The sequence below is a fragment of the Neolamprologus multifasciatus genome, chromosome 12 (assembly GCF_963576455.1).
Source record: "Neolamprologus multifasciatus chromosome 12, fNeoMul1.2, whole genome shotgun sequence".
Taxonomy (NCBI): Eukaryota; Metazoa; Chordata; class Actinopteri; order Cichliformes; family Cichlidae; genus Neolamprologus; species Neolamprologus multifasciatus.
The window spans coordinates 11,654,565-11,677,887 of record NC_140450.1 but is presented as its reverse complement, the minus strand read 5'-3'; the positions used below and the strand labels follow the sequence as shown (position 1 = coordinate 11,677,887).

The 23,323-nt window shown below is 40.1% G+C and overlaps 1 protein-coding gene across 2 annotated transcripts in view; it reads left to right on the top strand.

Annotated features, from left to right (window-relative positions):
* The first annotated feature begins 641 nt into the window (after window positions 1-641).
* The window catches only part of kcnip3b (Kv channel interacting protein 3b, calsenilin), a 60,326-nt gene continuing 37,644 nt past the window's right edge, over window positions 642-23,323 (top strand). The window contains exons 1-2 of one of the 2 annotated variants that reach the window (XM_085179102.1): window positions 642-781; window positions 21,126-21,300. In XM_085179102.1, the coding sequence (XP_085035228.1) occupies window positions 776-781; window positions 21,126-21,300 (181 nt within the window). In that variant the 5' untranslated portion in view covers window positions 642-775. Of the gene's footprint in view, window positions 782-3,767; window positions 3,917-21,125; window positions 21,301-23,323 lie in introns of those variants that run through there. The other variant, XM_085179104.1, reaches the window with a different exon arrangement.

The window sequence follows — 23,323 nt, the reverse complement described above, 5'->3', positions numbered from 1 at the left end:
TGAAAGCAACACTGTGCATTGTGCTAGATGCCCTCACTGTCGCCAAGTGTTTGCTCAAAGAGGCTGATTTTAAGGGTTCTCTCTGTACTATTGTAGTGTCTTTATTTTACAGTAAAGGTGCATTGAGACAATGCAGATGTGATTTGGTGCTATATAATTAAACTATACTGAACTGAGTATAACATATTGTAGCACACTGACTGAAGTGTAATATTCAGTCTTCTGGAAGGACCTGGCAACCAAAAAAGTTAATTAAAGCCTTCTAAAAAAAACATGAACATGTAAAGAAACCATTAGTTAGAGCGTAAAATCAGTATTGCAGCAGCGATACTATCAGGTCGAAAGGAAAAAGCATGAAGAAAAGTGCATCACAGAATGTGTCTTAAATATTCTGCATATGCTATTTCAGACAACATCAACATCCCAGTGGAATTAAACCCACGGCCAGCCTGTTGACTTCACATCATCAGGCTGTAAGTCCACTTGTTTCCTCCATCCTCCAGCTGCACCCCTTACCCCACCCCGCCTCTTCCGTGGATCTCTCTCTCTCTCTCTCTGTGTCTCTCTGTCTCTCTCTCTCTCTGTGTCTCTCTGTCTCTCTCTCTCTCTCTCTCTGTGTGTGTGTGTGTGTGTGTGTGTGTGTGTGTGTGTGTGTGCGTGTGCATTCCTTTGCATCCAGAGCAGAGCAGCGGCAGTCGGAGGTTGAGAGTCCGCGCAGAGAGGGCATACTCTGCAAAAATCAGCTATCATTGTCGCCGTTACAACACAGGAAAGCATGCAGGTAAGATCAACATCGAATGATTATTTTCTGTTTTCGGGCATTTAAAAAAGGCGGCTTTTCTGCAGGTTGCAAAAGCAAAAACGCGTCTTAAGTTGAATTAACGCGCGGCATCTCCTCTACCGGCTACTTGTTGGCTTGATTTATATTTTAACCAATTTTTTTTTCTTTCTTCGCGGACCTTGTTGTCTCATTCCCTCTCACTTTTGCCGAAAGCTGAGTTTCGGAGTGAAGTTATGTAATTGCAGCTGTGGAAGCTGCCTGTGGAGGAGACGCTTCGCTTTTAGCGCGCAGCAGAAATCCTGCAGACAGCAAGTGTCACTTGGCATCACGTCTCCCACCGCGACTTTTGCTCCCTGTCATCAAATTCTTTTTAACGTGTGGTTTATTTATGTCATTATTAATGTGTGTGCGTGAAATAGACGTCCTTTATGTGATTCACTCGTGACTTCAAATCTGTAATAATCCTCGATTCTAACGAAAGAGTGGGATTGTGCTGGTAATTCTGCCAGTGTGTGTTTTCCTCCGTGCTGATGAATCAATTTAGGAGCTCAGACCTCAACAACAAGCAGCCTCTGAGTCTAAATCCGAGGTAATAGACTGTAAAGTGAAAGCCCAGCCTCCCCAAAGTGACTTCTACCACCTTGCAAGGCAGTGCTCATTAATTCTCCCAGAAAGAACAAGTTTCTCCCTTTATGACTGCTTTTTTTTTTTTATATAGCGGGCTGGAAAACAAGGGCAACCCTGTGCAAAATATAATTTAAGAAAGGAAAGACACACATCATTCAGCAGGAGACGGGAGGCTGCAACATATGTGTAACAGTTTCAACATAAAATTCTGAAAATCTCAGACAGGAGCTGGTGGTCACACGCAAACAACTCACAAGTGCATCGAGCGCTGAGTGGTGAGATTTTGATTGGTTGGAGTACAAGCTTGAGGACAGTGCAGAGCCTCTTTGAGATTGATGATACTCATCATTGGTCACTCGGTGGGTCAATAAGTCAGTCAGTAAATTGGTCAATAAATCACATGAACATCGGATGGAGAGCTGAGGTCTGTGTGCATGGACGTATGCGTGTACACTCGTGGTTCTTTCAGTCACCATGCTGTATGTATATATGATGTTTAAGATGAAAAATACCTAACGCAGGGGCACAAAGTACAAAAAGAGAAGCAAATTCTGACATTTCATGGACAAAGCAATGCTTGGCATTTTTGTTATTTGCTCCAGTTTGGTACCTCCTGTAGGTCGACTGTTGCAGGACCTCTACCTCATCATTTTATCTCTTCTTTCTCTCTGGCTATTGACATGCAGGTGTTTGAATTAAATCACGCTGTGAGGGAGCTGGGCACCTGCTGTTTCAGTGGGTGACTCACTTCAGTTTATTATTTGCTGTAGAACGACTGCGTGATCAATATTGTTGGTAGTTGTTTTCTCATTCTGAGTCATTTTCAGCAATATCAGAGTGCCTGTTGAAAGAGTGAGCCTGACATTTTTATATTTTATGCCACACTCCTCCTCAGTTTGAAAAATATTCATTTGGATAATGATAAATGTGAATTTACTCAGTGCTTTTATTCTCTCCTGTTGTTGTTTTGTCTGGTTTAATGCTTGTTTGATACCTGAGTAATGTTTACTTAAAACTTCCAGCGTCTGGTGTTTTAGGAAATTATCTCAGTTTTTAAAATGTCAGTAAAAAACTGAACGCAGTGACATAGTTTAAAACTTATATTTAACTAAAAATGGTATAAAGAAATTACTGAAACTAAGAAACACTGGCTGTTTGAAAAATATACATGCTCAGTTTGAATTTAATTCCACCACTAAATGTCCCCAAAACTGTGAAAGCTGTAAAAAAAAAATCACCTGGTGGAACACTTTGTAGTTAATGCAGTTAATCAGTAAAATGACTGGCTCTATGAGAATATCCTAGAGAGGCTGAGTCTTTCACCTCTGTGGGACAGGATGCACTGGCAAGTGGTTTAGTCATTTAGGAATCACGGTTTCATTATTAAGAGGATTTGAGGATATTGTTATCGGTGGTACAGCAACAAGGCTGAAAACCAAAATAGCATGGCTGTGATCTTAAGGATCTAAGATAGTACTGCATTTAAACCAGACATGATTCTGTGGTGGAAATTACTGCACAGGCTCAGAAACTCCTCTAAAAAGCGCTGTCAGTGCAGCTCGTTGTTTCATCTACTGATGCAAATTAAAATTCAACCGTGCGTAAAGGAAAAACAAACCCAGATAGGCCCTCATTTTTGGCCCCGAGTTCATGTAAGATGGACTGAAAAAAGTGGAGAAGTGTCCTGAAAGCTGTGTGACCAACAGCAAGTTTTTCCAGAATTGACCGTTTTTGAAAATCATAGACACTGAGCCCTGCAGTCTAAAGAGGAGAGCAACCATCTGGGTTATCATCAGCGTACAGTTTAAAAGCCAGAGTCCGTGTATTAGTGCACATCACACTGGCAATTGAGGATCTTTGAAGGCGCCATTAAAGCTGGGTGATGCACATTTTTAAGCAAAATATGGCCTGGTAAATGGCCTGCATTTGTATAGCGCTTTTCTAGTCCTTAAGGACCCCAAAGCGCTTTACACTACATTCAGTCATTCACACACAAGCTACATTGTAGCCACAGCTGCCCTGGGGCGCACTGACAGAGGCGAGGCTGCCGGACACAGGCGCCACCGGGCCCTCTGACCACCACCAGTAGGCAAATATGGGGTTAGTATCTTGCCCAAGGATATTTGGCATGCAGCCAGGAGGCAGCCTGGGATCAAACCACCGACCTTCTGATTAGTGGCTGACCTGCTCTGCCACCTGAGCTACAGCCACCCCAAATATCCCAAAATATGCTGCCATTCAGACTTTTTCTTCTTTGGGAAGTCTTTGCGTATTTCAAACTAACCTACAATTCAGACCTGTCATCCAGTGAAAACATTTGGTGTTTATTCTTTTTGATTTTTACTTTTGGAATTTTAGCCTTCATTTGACAGGACAGGGCAGACAGTTAACAGGAAGGTGAAGAGCGAGGGGGAGAATGACATGCAGGAAATGGTCTGGGGCAGACTCAAACCAGGCCCAAGCAATGAGGACTTCAGCCTTCGGTACATCAGACACCAGTTCAACCAGGTGAGCTGTAGCAGCAATCCTTCTGGTGTATTATGAAACAAGCAAACAAAAAAAACTGACAAAGGAGGCACTGAACTATTAAACAGCTAAAATCTCACATCAAACCAAAGTGGGAAAACTTTTGACTTGTCAAACTTCAAATTTTGGTCTCCTCAATTTCCAAACTCTTGATGTTTTTATAAAGATGTGACGCAAGAAGAGGTGACTGCTTTTTGAAAACAAAATATTCAAAATGTGTATAAAAGAATATTTGTAGCCAACTACAAATAGTACGTGAAACGAGTATTGAGGGGTGGACTGGAACCTCATGTCTGCACATTCCTGCCAAACCTATGTTTTGTTGACCCTGTTAGCTTCCCCAACATCCTCCTTAATCACTAATATCCCCTGATGACCTTTTTAGCTCTTAAAGTAACAATGTGTAAAAAAAAAACAATTTTCAATTACGTTTATTTTTCACTCCCAATTCAAGTGCAGAATCCTAGCCACTGTGGCTGTTATAGGATAAACATGTTTTAGTCAGCAAAAGAGATGTTGCCAACCAACATGTTTCTAATACCGTTAGGACTGGATCTGGAGCCGGCCCAGAGTTCTTTCCCTATCTGTAGAAGGTTGTAAGTCGGCTGTTTACCTCAGCTGTCAATGCCAGATTAAAATTGTCCACCTTTAGTTACTGTGGACGAAGATGTCAAACTTTGTGAAAGGAGTCCAATACGGGTCCGACACATTCACTTCTGAACAATGAGAGTCGTACTGAGGTGAGTTGTTCAGGATATGCTGACCTGTTGGTAGCGCTGCTGTTTTTGTCACTGTTAGCTACTATTAGCCTCTGTTAGCTGCAGTTGATGGCAATAGTGAAAAGCTCTTTTAAGTAGCTGTAACACTGCTGGAATCTGATGTTTAGTGAATAAACACTCAGATGTGACGATTTAAATTAAAAATAGGATTTTTAGGACACTCAAGACTAACATTAGCTGGCTCTCTGACAATAAAATGTACATGTGAATCTTCAAATCTTGAGTCTGAGCATGCAGGCACAAATTTAAATGTCCATACATGGTATGTGAACACCTACAACCTGTCTTCTTCTCCACCTTTGGTGTGTGTGGCTAGAGACCCATCACAGATAGAAATAGATAGAGATGTATGCCATATTGTATTGTATGTATGAGGCTTGTTTCCTGCCACTGAAAATACTTTTTTCTGTTAGTCAGTCTTAGACTAACCCTAAATCTAACCCTAATTTCAAGTTAGCCAAAATTTCAAGATAATAATGTAAAATTTAGAGTTACGAATGGCAAAAAAATGTTTGTTTGTTTGTTTGAATTGCAGAAACTTCCATAGGTCTGGGATGGAAAACAGCCCGCAGTCATACTTCTCCCTGTTATAAGAGTTTTTATTTAAATCTTTCTACTACTGTACTGCAAGTAAAGACCACAAAACAAGTATTTTATAGTGGAATTTTGCTTTAGGGGAGTGTACCCATCATAGCTATTACACACATAAGCCTGCAAGATGAGTGAATCTGTGGTAGACAGGCTGACGGCAACACACCCACCCTCACCCTCATGCTGCACCTGATACCTGTTCAATAGGTGGGGTGATTGGAAGTTGTAGACTCATTAAATAATTTACCAGGTCCGGTAACTGTATCCGTTGAAGTGGGAACAGGGATGGGCACCGCACAGTTCTGATTAAACTTCATCAGCAAACACAAAAGAGAGCTTCAAAAAACAACAGAAAACCTTTAGCTCACCAAGGTCAAGTTGTTTTGTTTTGTTTTTCCAAAGTCTTCCATTTATCTTATGATTACCATAGCTTATATTACCAGGAAGCTACACACACACACACACACACACACACATGCACAGAGCCAACTTCATATTACCAAGCAAAATGGAGTATTATTGACCTAAAAGGGTAAAAATGCAGTGAGGTGCAAAGATGCTGCTGAAGAATATCAATCACTGATTAGTATGTGTCGTTATTATCTGCCAGTATTTTTATTGACCTGTCCGGAGAAGAATGAAGCAATGTGATATGTTTGGGACTGACTGAAGTGTGTGTGTGTGTGTGTGTGTGTGTGTGTGTGTGTGTGTGTGTGTGTGTGTGTGTGTGTGTGGGAGGCAGGGCTGATAATTGAAACATGTCTCTACTGTAGCTCTGAGCCTCCCCAGAGTATTAATTCTTTCACCACATGCAGGCTCACACATCAATATAAGTCTCACTCTTGCTCTTCTCTGACACACACACACACACACACACACACGTGCGCACACAAACACACACAGCATGCAGTCCATATGGATGTGCTATCCTCCCACAGACACAATGATTCGCTTTGACAGCGTTTAGGACACAAATAGTATCAGCTGTCGACCATCAGCCTGCTTTCATATTTCATATTTTCGTCATCATGCTGCTGGCTTCCCATATAGAGCCGCACTGTGCCACATGGCAACAACATATACAGTAATGCAGATATTTTCTGTCTGCTTACAGTAAAGGTTACAGCTCTGCTTGCTACCTTCTGCAGAAATCTGAGAACAGAATTGGGCTCATTGTCAAAGCTTTATCACTTTATCACCTATTTATTTGATTCAGATGCTGTATATGCAGTTGGGTGTGTGATTTAATTTATCTGGCAAATGATTTTACAAAGAGAAGGAGAGGTATTGCATACATAGTTGACAGGATCTCATTAAACAAAGAGACAGAAGCTAGAAGGAAACAAACCAGTCAAGAAGAAGATGAACTAATATAAACGCACCAATCATTATCATCCTCTGTAATGACACGTATGAGGGTTTTCTGATCTCTTGTCACTGCTGGCAACACAACAATTGCTGTCTGTGCTTTACAAAATCAATACATTGGCTGTATCAATATTTGACTGTTACGTAACTGTGCAGTGCATTTCCACCATTATAACTGTGCCTTCATTAGGTTTAGACCCAATCAAAAATGAAGACATTTTTAAAATAATTAATGGTGGAAAAATGGTAAAAGTAATTAATCAACTTGCAAAAACATCACTTTTAATTTTGGATATTAATGTCAGAGAGAGGATATCAATATGATAATTTCAGGCATACACTGTCCCTATGGGTATAGCAGCCTGTCAAACCTCCCGCTCTGTTTGGTAGGCTCAGCCACTCAGAAGAGACTTGGTTTAAGCTGAGGGTTGGCTTAAAGGGGGAGGAGCTAAATTTAAAAAAGCATATTTCAGACTGCTCAAAATCCCAGTATGAGATAAGTAAGGCTACTCCTGTTTGCTGGAGAAAAAGAATTGAGGTCTGTCCATCAGAGTGTCCACGTCACACTCTTTTTTTGAAGTCACGCTGACCTCCTGGGGCTACTATTTTGGCTGATTGTCCACGTGGAGTTCTGAGCTGACAAAACGCATCTGTATCATTGCGGCTTTACTTTGGTCGTCTCGCTGTGCTTCCTCCCATTTGGCTGTGTTTTCAGCATGGTGTCCCGATGCGTCCATCTGTCTTTGTTATTACGAATGGTGTCCTGATGTGTTGTTTGACGGCGTTGTTATGAGCATAATTTCGGCACAGTGGCACTGTGGCAGCCACGTGACTAAAAACTGAAATTTGACATCTTTGCCAGTTAAATTTAAAAACGTTAGTGACATGGAACAATGCCCTGTTTTTTCTTTTGGTGGTAAAACAGAGAGAGGAAATAAAGACAAGGAGTGTGCAGTTTGTAGTCATTTAAGGATGTAAAGCTGCATGAATGTACATTAACATGATTAGATGACATATGTACTATGGGCTCTTAGCAACAAAACCATAAGGAATCACTACCAGGCTCTGCATGATGCTCCTTCATCTCTGTGGAGCTCCTCCTGCTATTTTTGTGTTACAGATGCAGTTTTGCAATTTTGGTCAAATCTCACCAGTAACATGGTTTCTAGCTACAAAAATTCCTGATAAAATCAACCATCGGTACACTTCCTGCTTAGCATCAAACCAGCTGGTGGACTTGATGAAGCATTTAGCAGCCGAGGAGCTATATTAAGTTGGTGAAAATCAAACAAGAGCATATAACACACTTGCCATTAAAAACAAAGGAAAACCTAACAAGGTGATGTCATGTGGGGTGTATTTACCCCAGCTGCTTCCAGTCAGACAAAAAACACTCAGAAGTTCCTCTCCATAAAGATGGAGGACTCTCAAGAGACATATTTGGTATGGATCAGATGTTTAGCTCCTACTTTGCTCATAAGGCAGCTTAATTTTTTTCTTTTTATTAGATCAACCCCTTGTCTCTTTTAAACTCCACATTCTATTGTTCGTAAGGATCTGCTGGTTCCTGATCCTCATGGCAGTTTTAGTTTCGCCGTGCTGAACACAGAGGGTGTTATCCAAGAGTTTTCTCCAGCTGACTTCTTGTCATTTAGATGTTTTAAATAAGAAGAATTTTCCTTTTATTTCATTTCTTTTAAAAGGACAAGCACAATCTTTTCATTTTTCTGCTGCCAGTGATGTCATAACTCCAGGTGTTTCCTATTTTAGAGCCAGTCTGTGCCATGTTATTTGTCAACACACTGTGCCAACAAAATGAACCAACTCCCCGTGAAGCTGCGTTGTTCTCATGCTGCTTCACAAATGCAAGGCAGAGATTTAAGAGCATCTCACTCTGCTGGAAGCCTGGATGGGTTATGTGCGAGGGTTTAACAAGTATTCACTGTACTTCTCCCTTTGTGCTGTCAGTCCTTGTCACCACGCTCCTCCTTCTGCCTGCTCGCCTTATCTCCCTGCATATGCAAGCACACATGGGCATGCAGAGGCTGAGTCTGCCTTCCCTTCTGTTTAGATCCCAGCTGGTATCTCTGCTTCACCTGGAGAGGAGCATGGTGACAGGTGACATTATGTGTGTGAGGGGGAGGAGGGGGAGGTGCCCCTGCAGGTGGGAGAGAGATGGAAAAGGAGTGATTGACTGTGAAATAAATTGGAAGGAATGAAGAGGTGACGAGATGGAGCGATTGAGAACAGATTTGTGCAGACATCCAGGGAGAGGAGACACAATAAATATTAAAATGAGGGGCTAATGAAATGACTGTTGTTTTCCCATTGTGGATGTGTTGGTGTATGTGTGCATACGCTCAGTTTCATTCTGTCTAAAATCAGGTTAAGGCTTTGAGTTGCAGCCCTGTGGATCAATTAGATCTCCTCAGAGTTCTACAAAGGAATGCTTAACAATAAATAGGACAGAGAAATATAACTTGGGAGACAATAAATGCTTGTGTTGTAGTAGTTAGGATGAAAACAGAAGAAATATCATAATTTTTTAATTTTCTCCCTTTTTTCCCTGGTTCCAGTAGAACCAGTCTGGGAACTTCTCAACCAGTGCTTTGTGGTTCCCAGGTTAGCCAGTGGATACCTTTTTAAAACGTTGCTGTCTACAGGGTCTGTTTCCATGCAACTGTTTCTAGAGATTAAGCTGAAATGACTGCACACTAAGCTGGTGTTTCCAAACTTGCACGACAGATGTGTATTTTACAACAACAGTAGCTGATTAAATACAATTTAAATGGCATTCAGTTAACAGAGGGAGCAGAATTTGAAGGAATTAATGTTGCACTTGCTTAATGGTCCAATTGCCAACCACCATAATGGTTACTCTGTGGCATTATCCAGCTTTTCTGTAAGAAGAGAGAGAGAGGAACAGGAGAGGACTGAATCATGTAACCTTGTTCACAAACAATTATGGCTTATCCAGCCATTTTCTTCTGCTTATCCAGTTCAGGGTCATGGGGGCTGGTGTACGTCCCGGCTTGTCAGATGGTGCATAAAAAGTCCCTAATGCAGGCCCCTGACGCAAACCTTGATAAAACAAAAAAGAGAGAGAGAAATTATTCAGCTGGAGTATGAAGTACATGAAAATCCAGAACAGAAATTCAACTGAATCTAAAGGTCTTAAAAAACAAACAAAAACAAAGGCGCAGAGACAGAGCAAATAGGGAAAACAAACAGGCTGAGAGCACAGGCAATATGTCAGGAACATCATATAAACTTCTCAAAAAATTAAAGGAACACTTTAAAAACACATCAGATCTCAATGTGAAAAAGAATCATTCTGGATATATATACTGATATGGATTGGGTAATGTGTTAGGAATGAACGGATGCTACATCGTTTGATGCAAATGAAAATTATCAGCCTACAAAGATGCCCCAAAAAATCAAAGGGAAAAAGTGATGTGGCAGTTCAGTAGTTTGTATGAACTTACTTGTTTGTATGCATCCTTGACAATGTCAGGGCATGATCCTAATGATACGACAGAGGGTGTCTTGGGAATCTCCTCCCAGATCTGGACCAGGGCATCACTGAGCTTCTTTACATGCTGAGGTGCAACCTGGTGGCATCAGATGGATTAAAACATAATGTCCCAGAGGTGTTCTGCACCTAATGGCAGTCAGGGCATCATTGCCTAGCTTGTAGAAGTCTGTGTGTCCATCCAAGGATATGCCTCTCCAGACCATCACTGACCCACAACCAAACTGGTTGTGAAGAACAATGTTACAGGGAGCATAATATTCTTCACAGCTTCTCCAGACCCTTTAACATTAGTTACATGTGCTCAGAGTGAACTTGTTTATGCGTGAAAAGCACAGGGCACTTGTGCTAGTCCTCAGGCCACCCTCATGAAATCTGTTTCTGATTGTTTGGTCAGAGACTTTCCCACCAGTGGGCTGTGGGAGGTCATTTTGTTGGCTGTTCCTCCTTATAGAGAGGAGCAGATACTGACTCTGCTGATGGGTAATAACCTTCAGCTCTCCTAGAGTAACTATCTCCTGGAATCGCCTCCATGCTCTTGAGACTGTGGTGGGAGACAGTAAATCTTGGGGGAGAGTGGAGGCACCTAGGAAACTAGACACAGCTGAACTCAATCAGATAACGAGACATGGAAAACTAAAACTAAAACGTGGCATAAGAGACAAATAAAACAGGAAGTAACATGACACAGAAATGAAGCCTTAACAACCAGATACAATGAGTCATTAAGTGATTAACTAAAGCAATGAAGCTAAACCAAGTGATTCTAACTCTAACAAGAACTGAAGACTAAACGCAGTGACAATAAACCTGATACAACATGAAGGTACAGATACCAAGGAATGAAAAAACCCTGTAATGCTAATCAACAGGAAATAACTAGAAATTAACGCAAGAAATAATAAGCAGAAGTCAAAACAAAGGAAAACTAAAACCTGATTGAGACTATGAGGCTGACACTTACAGAAGTAAAGAAAACCTGAAGTATAAGAGCTCCAAGCAACAAAAACCAGAAAAAAAAAAATCAAACAGAATTTTTAATACTTAACCAGAAAGTCTCAACAAACCCAAACCGTGGGTTCAAAACCACAGGACAATGAAACAGCTATCATAAGGGAAAAGGTGGCATAGAGCCTGGACAGGCTTGCAGTCAGTTGCAAGGCTGAACGACAGAGACAAACACTCACAGCCAATTAAACCAACGTGCGAACTGAAGCTTTTGTGCTTGCAATTGTGCAATGAACGGATATCGCTGGTTATAGCATACATTATTTACACTATGTGGCGTTCCCTGTTTACTAATGCTGTCTGCAGTGTAGATCCAATATTGCTCAGTGAAACAATGGGGCTCCTTGACACATTGTAGGTTAATATTATTTTCAGATTACTTCCTTACTTTAGATTTAATAACCTGAAAAAATATTAAAGTTTTCTTTTACTTGTAAACTTGTGTGCACAAGATAAGGAAAAAATGATAAAGAGCTATTTAATTCTAGTGTAGAGTAACCCTATACATTTACTATTGCTTATAATGAAACAGTCCCCCACTAAAAGGGGAGAGCTTCTATCACTATTCATACATGCTAATGTTTGTAGCTTATATAAGAGTACACGCACACATACACACACTGGCTTCTACTCTTGTGTGTTTAAAATGGCAGAAAATGACACAGCCCTCCAAACTCTTTATAATGAGGTATCACTCCTAAATCACTTTCAGATTATCCTCAGAACAAAACTTTGCACACCAGCTGTATCTGGCTAATCTGATTGTTTCTGTGCAGGTGGAGGGTTTCAGTGAACTCTGAAAGTGCAGTATCACTGAGCTGCAGCATAGCTGGTTGTTATTCTGTAGGTGCGATGGTTATATGTGGAGGTGTGTGCTGGTTTAACTCTCCCTGTGGGGACGTTTACACAGTCACATGGTGCGGTTGTGTCTTGCCTATGGGCACAGAAAGCAACATAAATCATTGATTTTTTTTTTCAGGCGAGATTTTAGGGTTATGGTTAAACACCACAACACAACTGGACAACATTTAACTCTTTAAGAACGACAATATGAAAATATTTTTGCTGTATCTTGAATAGGTTCGGCCTCATTTATACTTCTTTTCTAAAAACAGTGTAAGCCATTATAAGAAACTAACACAACATCAGTAACAGCAGTAGCAGCAGTCTCGCTGAAATTGGTGTGAGTCAATGTAGTGTCCATCAAAGTCACACAAACACAACTGCGTATATTGTGGTCTTGGTCTATTTATAGTCTGCACACCCTCTATATCGTCTTCTGTAGATGTGCTTCGACTGCACGTCAATGGTCTCAGTACAGACTGTATATACAGTCCTGTGAAAAAATAATTGTCCCCTTCCTGATTACTTTTTTTTCTATGTTTGCCACACTCAAATTTTTCAGATTATCAAATAATTTTTGATATAAAGCAAAAATAAAAAACTAGTGAAACTGATCTTAGCTTTCCCAAAAAATTGGGTTCAGGATTTAAAAAGGGGTGCAAGAAACCTTACCTTTACACACAGGGGGAGGTAGACTTGGATAGCTTTTTATTTCCTTAATAAATTGAATTTTTATAAACTGGATATAATATTCTGAAACATTTACATTTGACAAATATGCAAAAAAACAAAAACAAAAAACATTGTCAGGTCTCATTGTGATGTTTTAGCTGTGTTTTAGGTGTCACCATCTTCTCCACCCCTGTCAGATCCGATCTGGCAGAGCTCGGGTGGCTCTGCATGCCCAAGCTAGTTCAACCCAACGCACACCCTGCTTTCTCATCTGTTTGCCTCTAAGGGGAACTTTAATTTGTAAAACGAACATCATGCTGTATTCAGTAAGACTTAAAAGTACATTTTCTCTGTAAGCTTCTTTACAATCTGACTTCATTTTGCAGCCAGAGGAGTTATCCCCTGTTGGCCATTAGAAAAAACGGCATGTTTAAATTCATGCTGACCTTGAAGAAGCGGCAGAGGAGCACAGATGAACTCTGCTGGCTAAGTTTGAGTCACACTGACACTAAGAGTCAGAGAGAGAGTGAGAGAAAGTGAATCTGCTGTGGCCTCGTTAATCACTCATAAATTATTAATGGAAATTCCCATCCGCTGTTATAACATTGCAAGGATACACTGCTCTCTCTGTCTCAGACCTCTTTCCATCATTTTTTTTTTCATATTGCTGTGTTTTCACAGAGTCATGAGCTTCTTTAAGCCATTCTCCCAGAATGACTTCACTCTCAAATGTCCTTCTCAGGCATTCTAACATAATTTATAACACGACTGCCCAACATTTAACTCCTTAAGACTTCCTGCATGAAAATACTTCTGCTGTATCTTGAATGGCATCGGCCCCACTTATACATCTTTTCTACACATAGTGTAAGCCATTTTCATAAACCAATAAAACACAAATAATGTCAGCAACAGTGCCTTAAATCACACTGAGAGTGTGCATGTTTTCTCACCTTTTCTGTTGTCTGTAGGGGCTCGTAATTGTTGAATCATTATGTGTTGTGCACTATTTTCACACTAAGAATCCAAGAATAAAACGCTTTTAGGCTTTTAGTCTTTTTAACAAAAATAGGGAAGAAATGATTTAGTTAAAATGTGTGAAAAGAGAAGGGAAAGTGGTTTGCAAATATCTACTACAAATAAATTAAAGCTGCTCTCACTTACTGTGACAATCTCACAGGGATTCATTACTAAAGCCTGCAGCTCTTTTAGCATCACTGAACTGATTTCTTCTACCCGTAATTTTCCTTTGTGATTCAGTTTTGCTCTGCTTGCCATAAGCAATTTTTATTGTTTTTACTTAATCTGTCATATTTGTTGTGAAGATGAAGACCCAAATGCAGACACTCAGGCACTGTCAGTCAAGCTGACTGTGCAGCAGGCATGAGTAGGATGCAAATGCAAGACTTGAAAACAGTAAACTAAAAGCGCTTTTATTTAACCTAAACTGGATACAAAAATAATACAAGGTGGAAAAAAAACAAATCTAAACATACTTCAAGGTAGGACACAACCACTAGGGACAACACAACAGGAACAAAGGGCAATATATATATATACACACCAGGCATTACCTGAAAAAGGGAATACACTGAAGGAAATCTGACTATTGAGACAAGGGGAAGTAAAACTAAGCACAATACACGAGACAAGGGCCTATCAAAATAAAACAGGAAGTAACAATCACTGAGGCCGGGACTAAGACATGTGAACCTGACACTTAGGAATATAAATAAATTGGGAATCAAAAGAGGACTGTGACATAACTTTTATTTAATAATATATACATCCACATTGTTCTTGCCAAGACAGACACCAATAGTATTAATAGTAGTTGTATAAATAAAACACAGATACACAGTGAAAAACAGTGAATATAAAAAGTAAAATACAACACAAATAACCAACCTTTTTGACTTTCAGTGCCAATTATGACTAAAAGAACAATAAAGGTCATTGTGTTGGCCTACAGGGGGTAGCAGCATTCAGGAAAAACATTTTCAGCCCAGAGTAACTGGCTCTAGGTTATTTAAAATCCCCATAAATTAATTTAGTGAGCTGATTTTGTTGCAGATTCTGAAAGCAAGCTACTAATTTAAAGGCACTTTTGTTAAAGTTCAGTGCAAACTTTCAGGACAGACAGCAGGAATGAATCTTCGGCAGTGACGGCCCACAATTTTTTCATTAATCTAATGGATTAAGAAAGGAGCAAGGCAAGAAATCCCTTCTAAATAATAATGTAGCAGTGGTTTAGTCTATGACATGGTGGTGGTCAGAGGGCCCGGTGGCGCCAGTGTCCGGCAGCCTCGCCTCTGTCAGTGTGCCCCAGGGCAGCTGTGGCTACAATGTAGCTTGCCATCATCAGTGTGTGAATGTGTGTGTGAATGGGTGAATGACTGAATGTAGTGTAAAGCGCTTTGGGGTCCTTAGGGACTGAGTAAAGCGCTATACAAATGCAGGCCATTTACCATTTACCATGAATATACCAGACCAACCGACCCCAGCATACAACGTTCGGTGGAGTTTGGAATAAGCCCCAGTGGAGACGGTATTAAGCGTATCTATGCACTGTGAAGATACGTGCATATAAATTACGTCACTATAAATGAGCACTGACATATGAGTAGAGGCTGAAAGTCTATTTCTTTCCTAATGGGACAGAAAGGACAGTTTCAGTTTAAGTTTTTGACAGCAGTTAATAAATGTTAGTTGGAAAAGGCAGCGAGCCATCAATTATTATTCCCAAGTACTTATAGTGCAACACTAACTCTTGGAGTGGACTGTAGCGAAACACGAGATGTTTAGTGGTTTCACATTTCAAATTTGTCACTATTTAAACAAATGTGCTGTACGTCATTAAAAGCTACAGGACCATGCAGCCATAACCATTTTAAGCAATAGCAGATGTTTTTGACTAGTATACATTTTTAAAAGCCAAATTCATGTTACATTTTCACTCTAAAATAGCATAGCAACTACCTGTCGAGGAAAGCAAAGCACTTATAAGCCTAACAGCCTGATAATTCCCTCATTAGTTTGTCAGTTAAGATAAATAAACAAAGAAAATAGAGGAAATGAAGCTGTGCTAAAATAAGGTAAATATATTGGACTTAGACTCGACAGGTGGCCAGAAATAAAACACCAAATTAATGCTAATGCTGATCCGTGTTTGCTGACAGTGTAAACATTGCTTGCTGACACAGCTCCCTGATTCGTTCTTCATAACAGTTACACAGTGTTGTGTTTACAGCCTGCATGGCTGTTCCAAGTGACCAAAACTCTACTAATACTGCTCAAGAAGTAGAAAATAAAAAATGCATCTGATGAGAGGAGTTCAAGTTAATTGTAATCATAAGACAAGAGGGAAAAGGATGGAGATGAATTAAAGAGAGAAGCTCAGTTGTGTTAGCTTTCTGTCAGGTCCTGGCACTGTTTTCCTACAGTAAATATTGAATTTTGTTCTGGTCTGAGAAAGTGTTGAACTCCTGGTATTTGAGTTTCATTTCAGTTTGGAATGAGATATTTCTGTCGTTGTACCAGAAGGAAGTGCAGCTCCATCTGTTCTTCTTGTTTGTGAAAGTCTGTTGTCTTTGGGTTGCCATGTTTGTCTTTGTCCACCAACCTCTGTGACCAAGCTGAAGTTTTCTAGCGACTGTCTTTCTAAATGTGCAGAGGTTTATAGGAATTGATTATTATGCTAATTATGCTATCATGTAGTGGTGCATTACATGATTTGAATTTAAGTTTAATCATTAACTGACTCACCTCATTGTGGTCCCTCAGTCCATCCTCTGTCTCAGATGTCTACGCGCCATCATTTTAGCCTTCTCTGCATTTTGCGACTCACAGCTTTAACCCAACTTTGTTCTTAAAAGCCCTTTTAAACAAGGTTTGAACAGCAGGTGGGTCAGCTACTGTCTCACAGCCAGAACTGTGTGCCTGAAAGGACCAAGGGTAGAAATAAACTGCCTGAAACCGAGTGGTTAAAGCTGCCTGAATTGTGAATTGGCTCACACATAATAACTTAATCTGATGTTATTTGAAACACTGGCTATGTATAGAAATATAAGCATGAAGAAATTATAACAGTCAAAAGTTAAACACATAATTTGTTGGGCAAAAAGAGAATTATTGTAGTTTTGGTTCTGTACACCACCTCAGTGGATTTCAAATTAAACAATGTGTGAGTAAAATGCAGACTTCCAGCTTTAATTCACTGGGTTTTACAAAACGGCGTTACATGAACTGTTTTAGAATTACAGCCAGTTTCATGGCCAAGTGAGGTTTGTTCTCTCATTATTTCATGACAAATGGAGCCTAATATCTCAATATAATTCAAAGTGCTGTGCCCAAAGGCCCAAGAGATGTCAGTGAGGGAAGCCATCATTAGGATGACAAACCAATTAAACCAATCAGAGATAAAACAGAAACTTCAAAAGTAGCCACATCAACATCTGGTACATAATTAAAGACGAGGAATGCGCTGACCAGCTCAGCAACCCCTAAAGGCCTAAAAGAAGACAGAAGACAACTAAAGTACATGATCAGAGAATTACTTTTATAGTTAAAAACAACAACTTCACAATATGTAACCAAGTCAAGAGCACGCTTAAGGAGGCAGATGTATCATTGTCAAAGTCCCGATCAAGAATGGAAATACTGGGGGTCTACAAGAAGGTGCAAACCACTGATTACGCGCAAGAACAAGAAGGTCAGATTAGACATCGTCAGAGAACATCTTAAAGATGCTTATTGTTTCATTTAAAGTCTACTGTGGTGGTGACAGAGGCAAAACTACAAAAAGTGTGCAATTCTCCAACAAATTGTGGACTTAACTGTACATTTTTGAGTACATACACACCATCAGTCCTCTTTAACTTTGTTTCTCTTTGACTATGTTTCATTTTAGAGTGATCCAGATTCGCTCTGTAACATAACAAGGCCAGAGTTTATGCTTCACATTAGCCAACCTCCGCTGAAGTAACAACCCAGCAACTTATATTTAATAATTGATGGCAGAGCATAGCGATGCATACGGCTTGGCTCCTCTGTTTGCTCTGAGCGTTATGGGTCCCTTATAGGATGGGCATGAGTGTTATAATGGATGTTGTACAGACATTACGAATGGGAAGTGCCGCCCCGGGACAAAGCCAGCTGAAGCGTTAAGAAACAGAAGATACTAGCTGCAAACGTGTGTGTGAGTGAGTGACTGTGAGTATGCCTACATGTTCAGCAGCCCATGAATAAACAAATAATGTAGGGCTGCATTTTCTGTTGTTTGCACTGTGCCTGTCTGCATCTGTTTGTCTTACGGCCCTCTCTTTGGAGTTTGGGACTTTCTCTTAAAAGCCACGCTGAAAACAACACTTTCCAATAATGTACTTCTCCAAAGAAGTGAGTCACCGCTGAGCACATTTGCAGCATATATGTCACTGTTGACATGCGATTAAACAGATAAAGCCATCTTCATCCGTCTCTTTCCTCGCAGTCGTCCCTCTCAGCCACTTTTTCCACTCATCTTTTGCTGTTTTTACCAATCTGTTCATGTGGAAGATGCACAGAAATAACCTTGAAAATGTATTCCCCAGCAAAGTGCTTTCATATCTTCACCTCCTATCTTCCCATCCTCCATCCCTCTGTCCTCTGGCCGTCCTCAGATAGGCCACGATTCATTATGGTAATTGACTTCGGTTCTTCCAGGAACATGAGCAGACCTTGTTCTCCTCACATCTTGTTCTTTTTTTTCTCTCGCTCTCTCTGTTTCCCTTTCTTCCTTAAAGTAAAGGATTTGCATGGTCAGACTCCCACAGAATCAAATAGCCGTTAAAAATCCTCCGTGTGTTTGTTTGTGCACCCTGCATCTTCATTTTCCCCCCTCCTCTCCCTCTGTCATCCCTTTCTTCCCTTCCTCTTGCCAATAGCATAACGGGGTGTCTGTTTGTTCACTGTTCACCTCTTTCATCTTCCTTCCTGCACATGTGTGTGTATGTGACTATTTTGCATGCACCCAGTAGGAGCAGCTTAATAGAGTTTATTGAGAACCTAAGAAAAGACATTCTCAGTAAATCAGAGATCGCATCGGATCAAATCAGTGTTTGCTGGATAAAGAAAACTGACAGGATGCCAAGATGTGAAGGAAAGAAATTGAAAAATATATTAGAGCCAAAAACGTTATCTCCTCTGATGAAAGCGGATAAATGCTAAATATGAATGAGATGGTAGGGATGGGGCTTGCATGGTAAGCATTACAGGGAGCTGAAATATGAAAATGAACAGAATGAGGCTTTTAACTAATCTGAAATTAAAGTTATTTCAGGTATTTAAAGATGTGAGAGCATGATATTTGTAGATGAAGTGGAAATAATCTCTTTAAGCATGGCTTGCTCTTATTGTCAGAGATAAGTTGTGTGCTTTTATTTGTAGCCAGAAATATGAAACCGTCCTTACTTAAATTTCGAGACTGTTTTGTGACTGATACACTGTTGGTGTCTCACCAGTTGTGTTATTGTTGTCTGGCTCTTAGTAAGAAGGTTTATCTGCCACTGGGAAAAAAAAATAAAAGAAAAAAGTATCAGGCAGACTTGTCAAGGAAAAAAAAAAGCAAAATTTCAGATTAGTATGTCAGAATTACGACGTACAAACTCACAACGTCAAAGTTTTGACTTATGGGCCATACAGAAGCTTGTGTAAAATAAATGTAGTATAATAAATATAGTATTAAGTACTGATATCTCAATCTCTTAAATCAGTGCTGGATGATTCCATGTGTTTATTGGCCTTTATTTGCATCTTATACTGTCTGTCGTCCTCCACTGGTCGTTTGTGCTGCTGTAACTGTTATTTTGACAGTTAAACTACTACCTTTTAAACTTTAAACTTCCTGTTTGAATAAATGTGCCGTTGTCTTCGCCACAAAATGTATATAAATGATGGCTGTAGCTATTAGCATCTATTAGTTTCTCTATATGGCCACTTTCATGTTGGTTTTTTAGTGCGCGAAGGTGCATTAATAATGCTAGCTAGCTTAGTTTGAAAGCTAGCTAGCATTAGCAAACAGTAGCAAACTGGCAAACAGTACTGGTACAACACACAGATGAGATGAGATGAGATGAGATGAGATGAGATGAGATGGCCTTTATTTGTCAGTTGCAGGTCTTTTGCCCACAACCGGCACACATATGTGTAAGCTCTAGAGGTTTTATATGGAGAAAAATAACCTACCCCATACTGTTTTATTCATCATAATTATTTCAGGTTATTAATATGTTTAATTTTCTGTTTTTGTCACAAGATAATCTTTGCTAAACTCTTGTTCTTCTATTGTACCATAAGATGAAGCATCTATTGAAATGAAGCACGACTAAATTCATATAGGACTAATTAGATAAAGACTTTTACTCTGGAAAACTGAAGCCTAACATCCTTGGATACCCCACTGATAATCAATTACAATGTCGCAAAAGGCTCCAACTACACAGACACGGTGAAGCGGTCCAAGTCAGAACGTTGAATTGGCAGAGGTGAGGCCCAACGGTCAGCTCTGTCCAAATGGATGAGTTATAAAATATTCAGTGGTTATGATTTTTTTTGTTGTAGGCAGTAAACATGCTCTTTAATGCTGTAAAGCAGGATTTGGCCATCACTTTCAGATGGACTGGGACACCGTACCCGTGGAACCTAGAAAACGAAGATTTCCAGCATGCATTAAATATTCTGAAAGGGTCTTTTTAAACCCCAAATCCCATCTTTTTCCTACTATAACAAAGAACTTGTAATGCCTAAATCAATTGGTGGGTGCAAAAGAAATGTAAAAATAGTCCCCAGTGAGAGCTAAACTCCAGTCTCCTTAATGAAAGGATGGACCTTTCCACTCTTAAATGACACTTAAATGTCATTTGAGAGATGTTTATGTGACTAATTTCAGCAGGTGGGAATAGTCTAGCAGCTCTAATCAATATTTCTCATTAACAGCGGCTGCAAACAATGTTAAAGAAAGGGAATAGCAACAGAGGGAAACAGCAACTGGTATTCACATCATCAGCATCGTTCAGCTCCCTGTTTTACTGTCGTGGTTCACTGTTACGTCATGTCAGCAGACAGTTGGTGGCAGTGGAAAGCTCTGATGTGCTTATAAAACCTCATAAAACACTAAAGAGATCCAGAACTGAGCTCTTTCTGAACCTCTTTAAAGAGTTCCTGAAACACTTGCAGTTCAGAGATTAATCAGATTCTCTAGGCATACACACACACACACACACACACACACACACACTCACTCATAATCTCTGGGTCCATTTGAACATTTCAGTCGGATTTGTTTAAATTTAATTTTGTGCGGAATTCTCTCCCGCCTCCACCTCTTCCTCCCTCATCCCCTCCCTTCCCCTCTCTCCAGGCGGATGGCAAGGTGGTCGATGGCAGCCTGCTGGGAGATGCCAACGGCGTCGAGCCTGCACCAGGCAGAGTGAAGGATTCTGGGAAGTGGCAGAAGCCGCGGTTCTCTCGGAGAGCTCTGATGAAGTGCTGCCTGGTGAAATGGATCATCGCAAGCACGCAGCCACAGGACAAAGGTGAGAGGAGTGACATGAGTGTGATATGTGGGGTGAAAGCACAAAGAGTTTGAACTGATCAATGGCTTTGACACATGAATCCCAAAGTCCCTGCAGACTGAGCTGGTCAGTTGACCTCAGGGTCAAGTACCAAGAGATAATTTAAAGTCATACGCTCATTTATCAAAAACGTCTACACCCTCGGTCACCATTAATATTGTCCACAAACCTGAATGCCCTCTCCAACGCCTCCTGTGCACTGCTTTTTATCTGTCATTTGACTTTGTCTTTGAAAGGAAAACAGATACACAGAGGTCGCAACCACAAAACTGCATAGATAACAATAACAATAAAAAGCACAGGTAAGTGAATTAAAACCGATTACCAAAATACAATAATTAGAAGTTTAAAAAATGCTGATTTTTTTTTAACAAAAAGGGGGTAAATAAGTAAAATGAGACCCTAAAAATATAATCGATAAAATAAGCAACATATTGACAAGCTAAACTACTGAAATGGGCAGTCAAAATTAAAAATGCATAACTTTGGAGCATCAAACCTTAGAGCACCTTTACTAGTATTGTTCCAGATGTTTGAACGATACTTGTCCTCACTGTTTTGTTTTTTTTAAATATGAAAACAGTCTTCTTCTTTGTGTTTTGGTGTAGTGTAGCCTCTCCAGAGTTTTCATGTCTCTGCCTCCTGTTTGCTACTTCCTGTTTTATTTTGATACTCTGTTTGCTCTTGTGTCTTGTTTTATGTTTTCTTGTCTCCCTGCCTTGATTGTATGCACTCCAACTGTTTCCACTTTCCCTTGTAGCCCTTGTAATACTTGCAATACTGGAAGTTTTTTAGCTTTGCAGTGTAGCAGAGAAAATGGTTACTTAAGCCTTTCAAAGCTACATTTGAGAATTATGTTTGACTTCTGAGCATATTGCCCTGTATTATAAATAGTTGTTCCTTCCTTTGGCTGTACAGGCCTCCAGTCTTGGTTTGTTCATAAGTCTTATTGCTCCACCCAGTGGTCCAGCTGTTATTGTACACAGTTAATCTTTTCCCCGCAGGGAGGAAAAGAGACAGAAAGATTTTCCAGCTTTTAATTTTAATCTTTATACACATATACGTGTGTTTTACTGAAGCCTGCTTGTGAATGGCAGAAAATATTATCTGATGTTTGTTGGTTTTAAAATAGCTCTAATGTAAGAAAACATTTCTAGAGTGCAAATAAAATCCATAGTTTAGTTCTGGATATTTATTATAAAACCCAAATCAGCTGAGTGTGCTCTCATCAGGGCTTTGCCTCCTCTGGGTCTTCCTTTCTTTGCCAATTCTTCAGCACTTCATGACCTCCTTTCCTCTTCTTGTCCTTCCCTGTCACTTCTTAATCACTATCATCTTTCTTCCTTACGCACTTTATTCTTTCCTTGCTGCTTCTCTACTTCCTTCTTGACTTACTTGTAGGGGTGGGTTGCCTTCTATCTTTCTCTTATTTGTTTTACTCCTGTTTTCATCCCTCCTTTTTTTCATTCCTTCACTTTTCCTTCATCATCTGTCTGTCCTACCCCTGGCTTCCTGTCCATCCTTCTCCTTACTTCACTTCTGTCTCTATTCCTTCTCCTTCCTCATCCCTGCCTCATAACACCTGATTTGTCCCCAACTGTATTCTGCTCTTAAACTTTATTTTCATTTGTTTTTTGTTTGTTTGTTTGTTTGTTTTTATGATTGGAGGCATGCATTTCTGTTTTCAAATCAGTTTAAAGTTCAAATTTAAATAACACAATGAGGCAGAGTGTGTGGCTGTGACCTGTCTGAGCTCAGTGTGTGTCACACACACACACACACACACACACACACACACACACACACACACACACACACACACACACACACACACACACACACCACCCTAACCATCAAGTTGGTGTTTCCTCCTCTCGTCCTCTCTTGGCTCTGGTAGCAGTTCTTCACTTTTTTAAAAACGTAATCAAAGCTTTTGACAAAACAATTTCTAATATTTGAAAACACTTTTCATCACTGAGTGGAT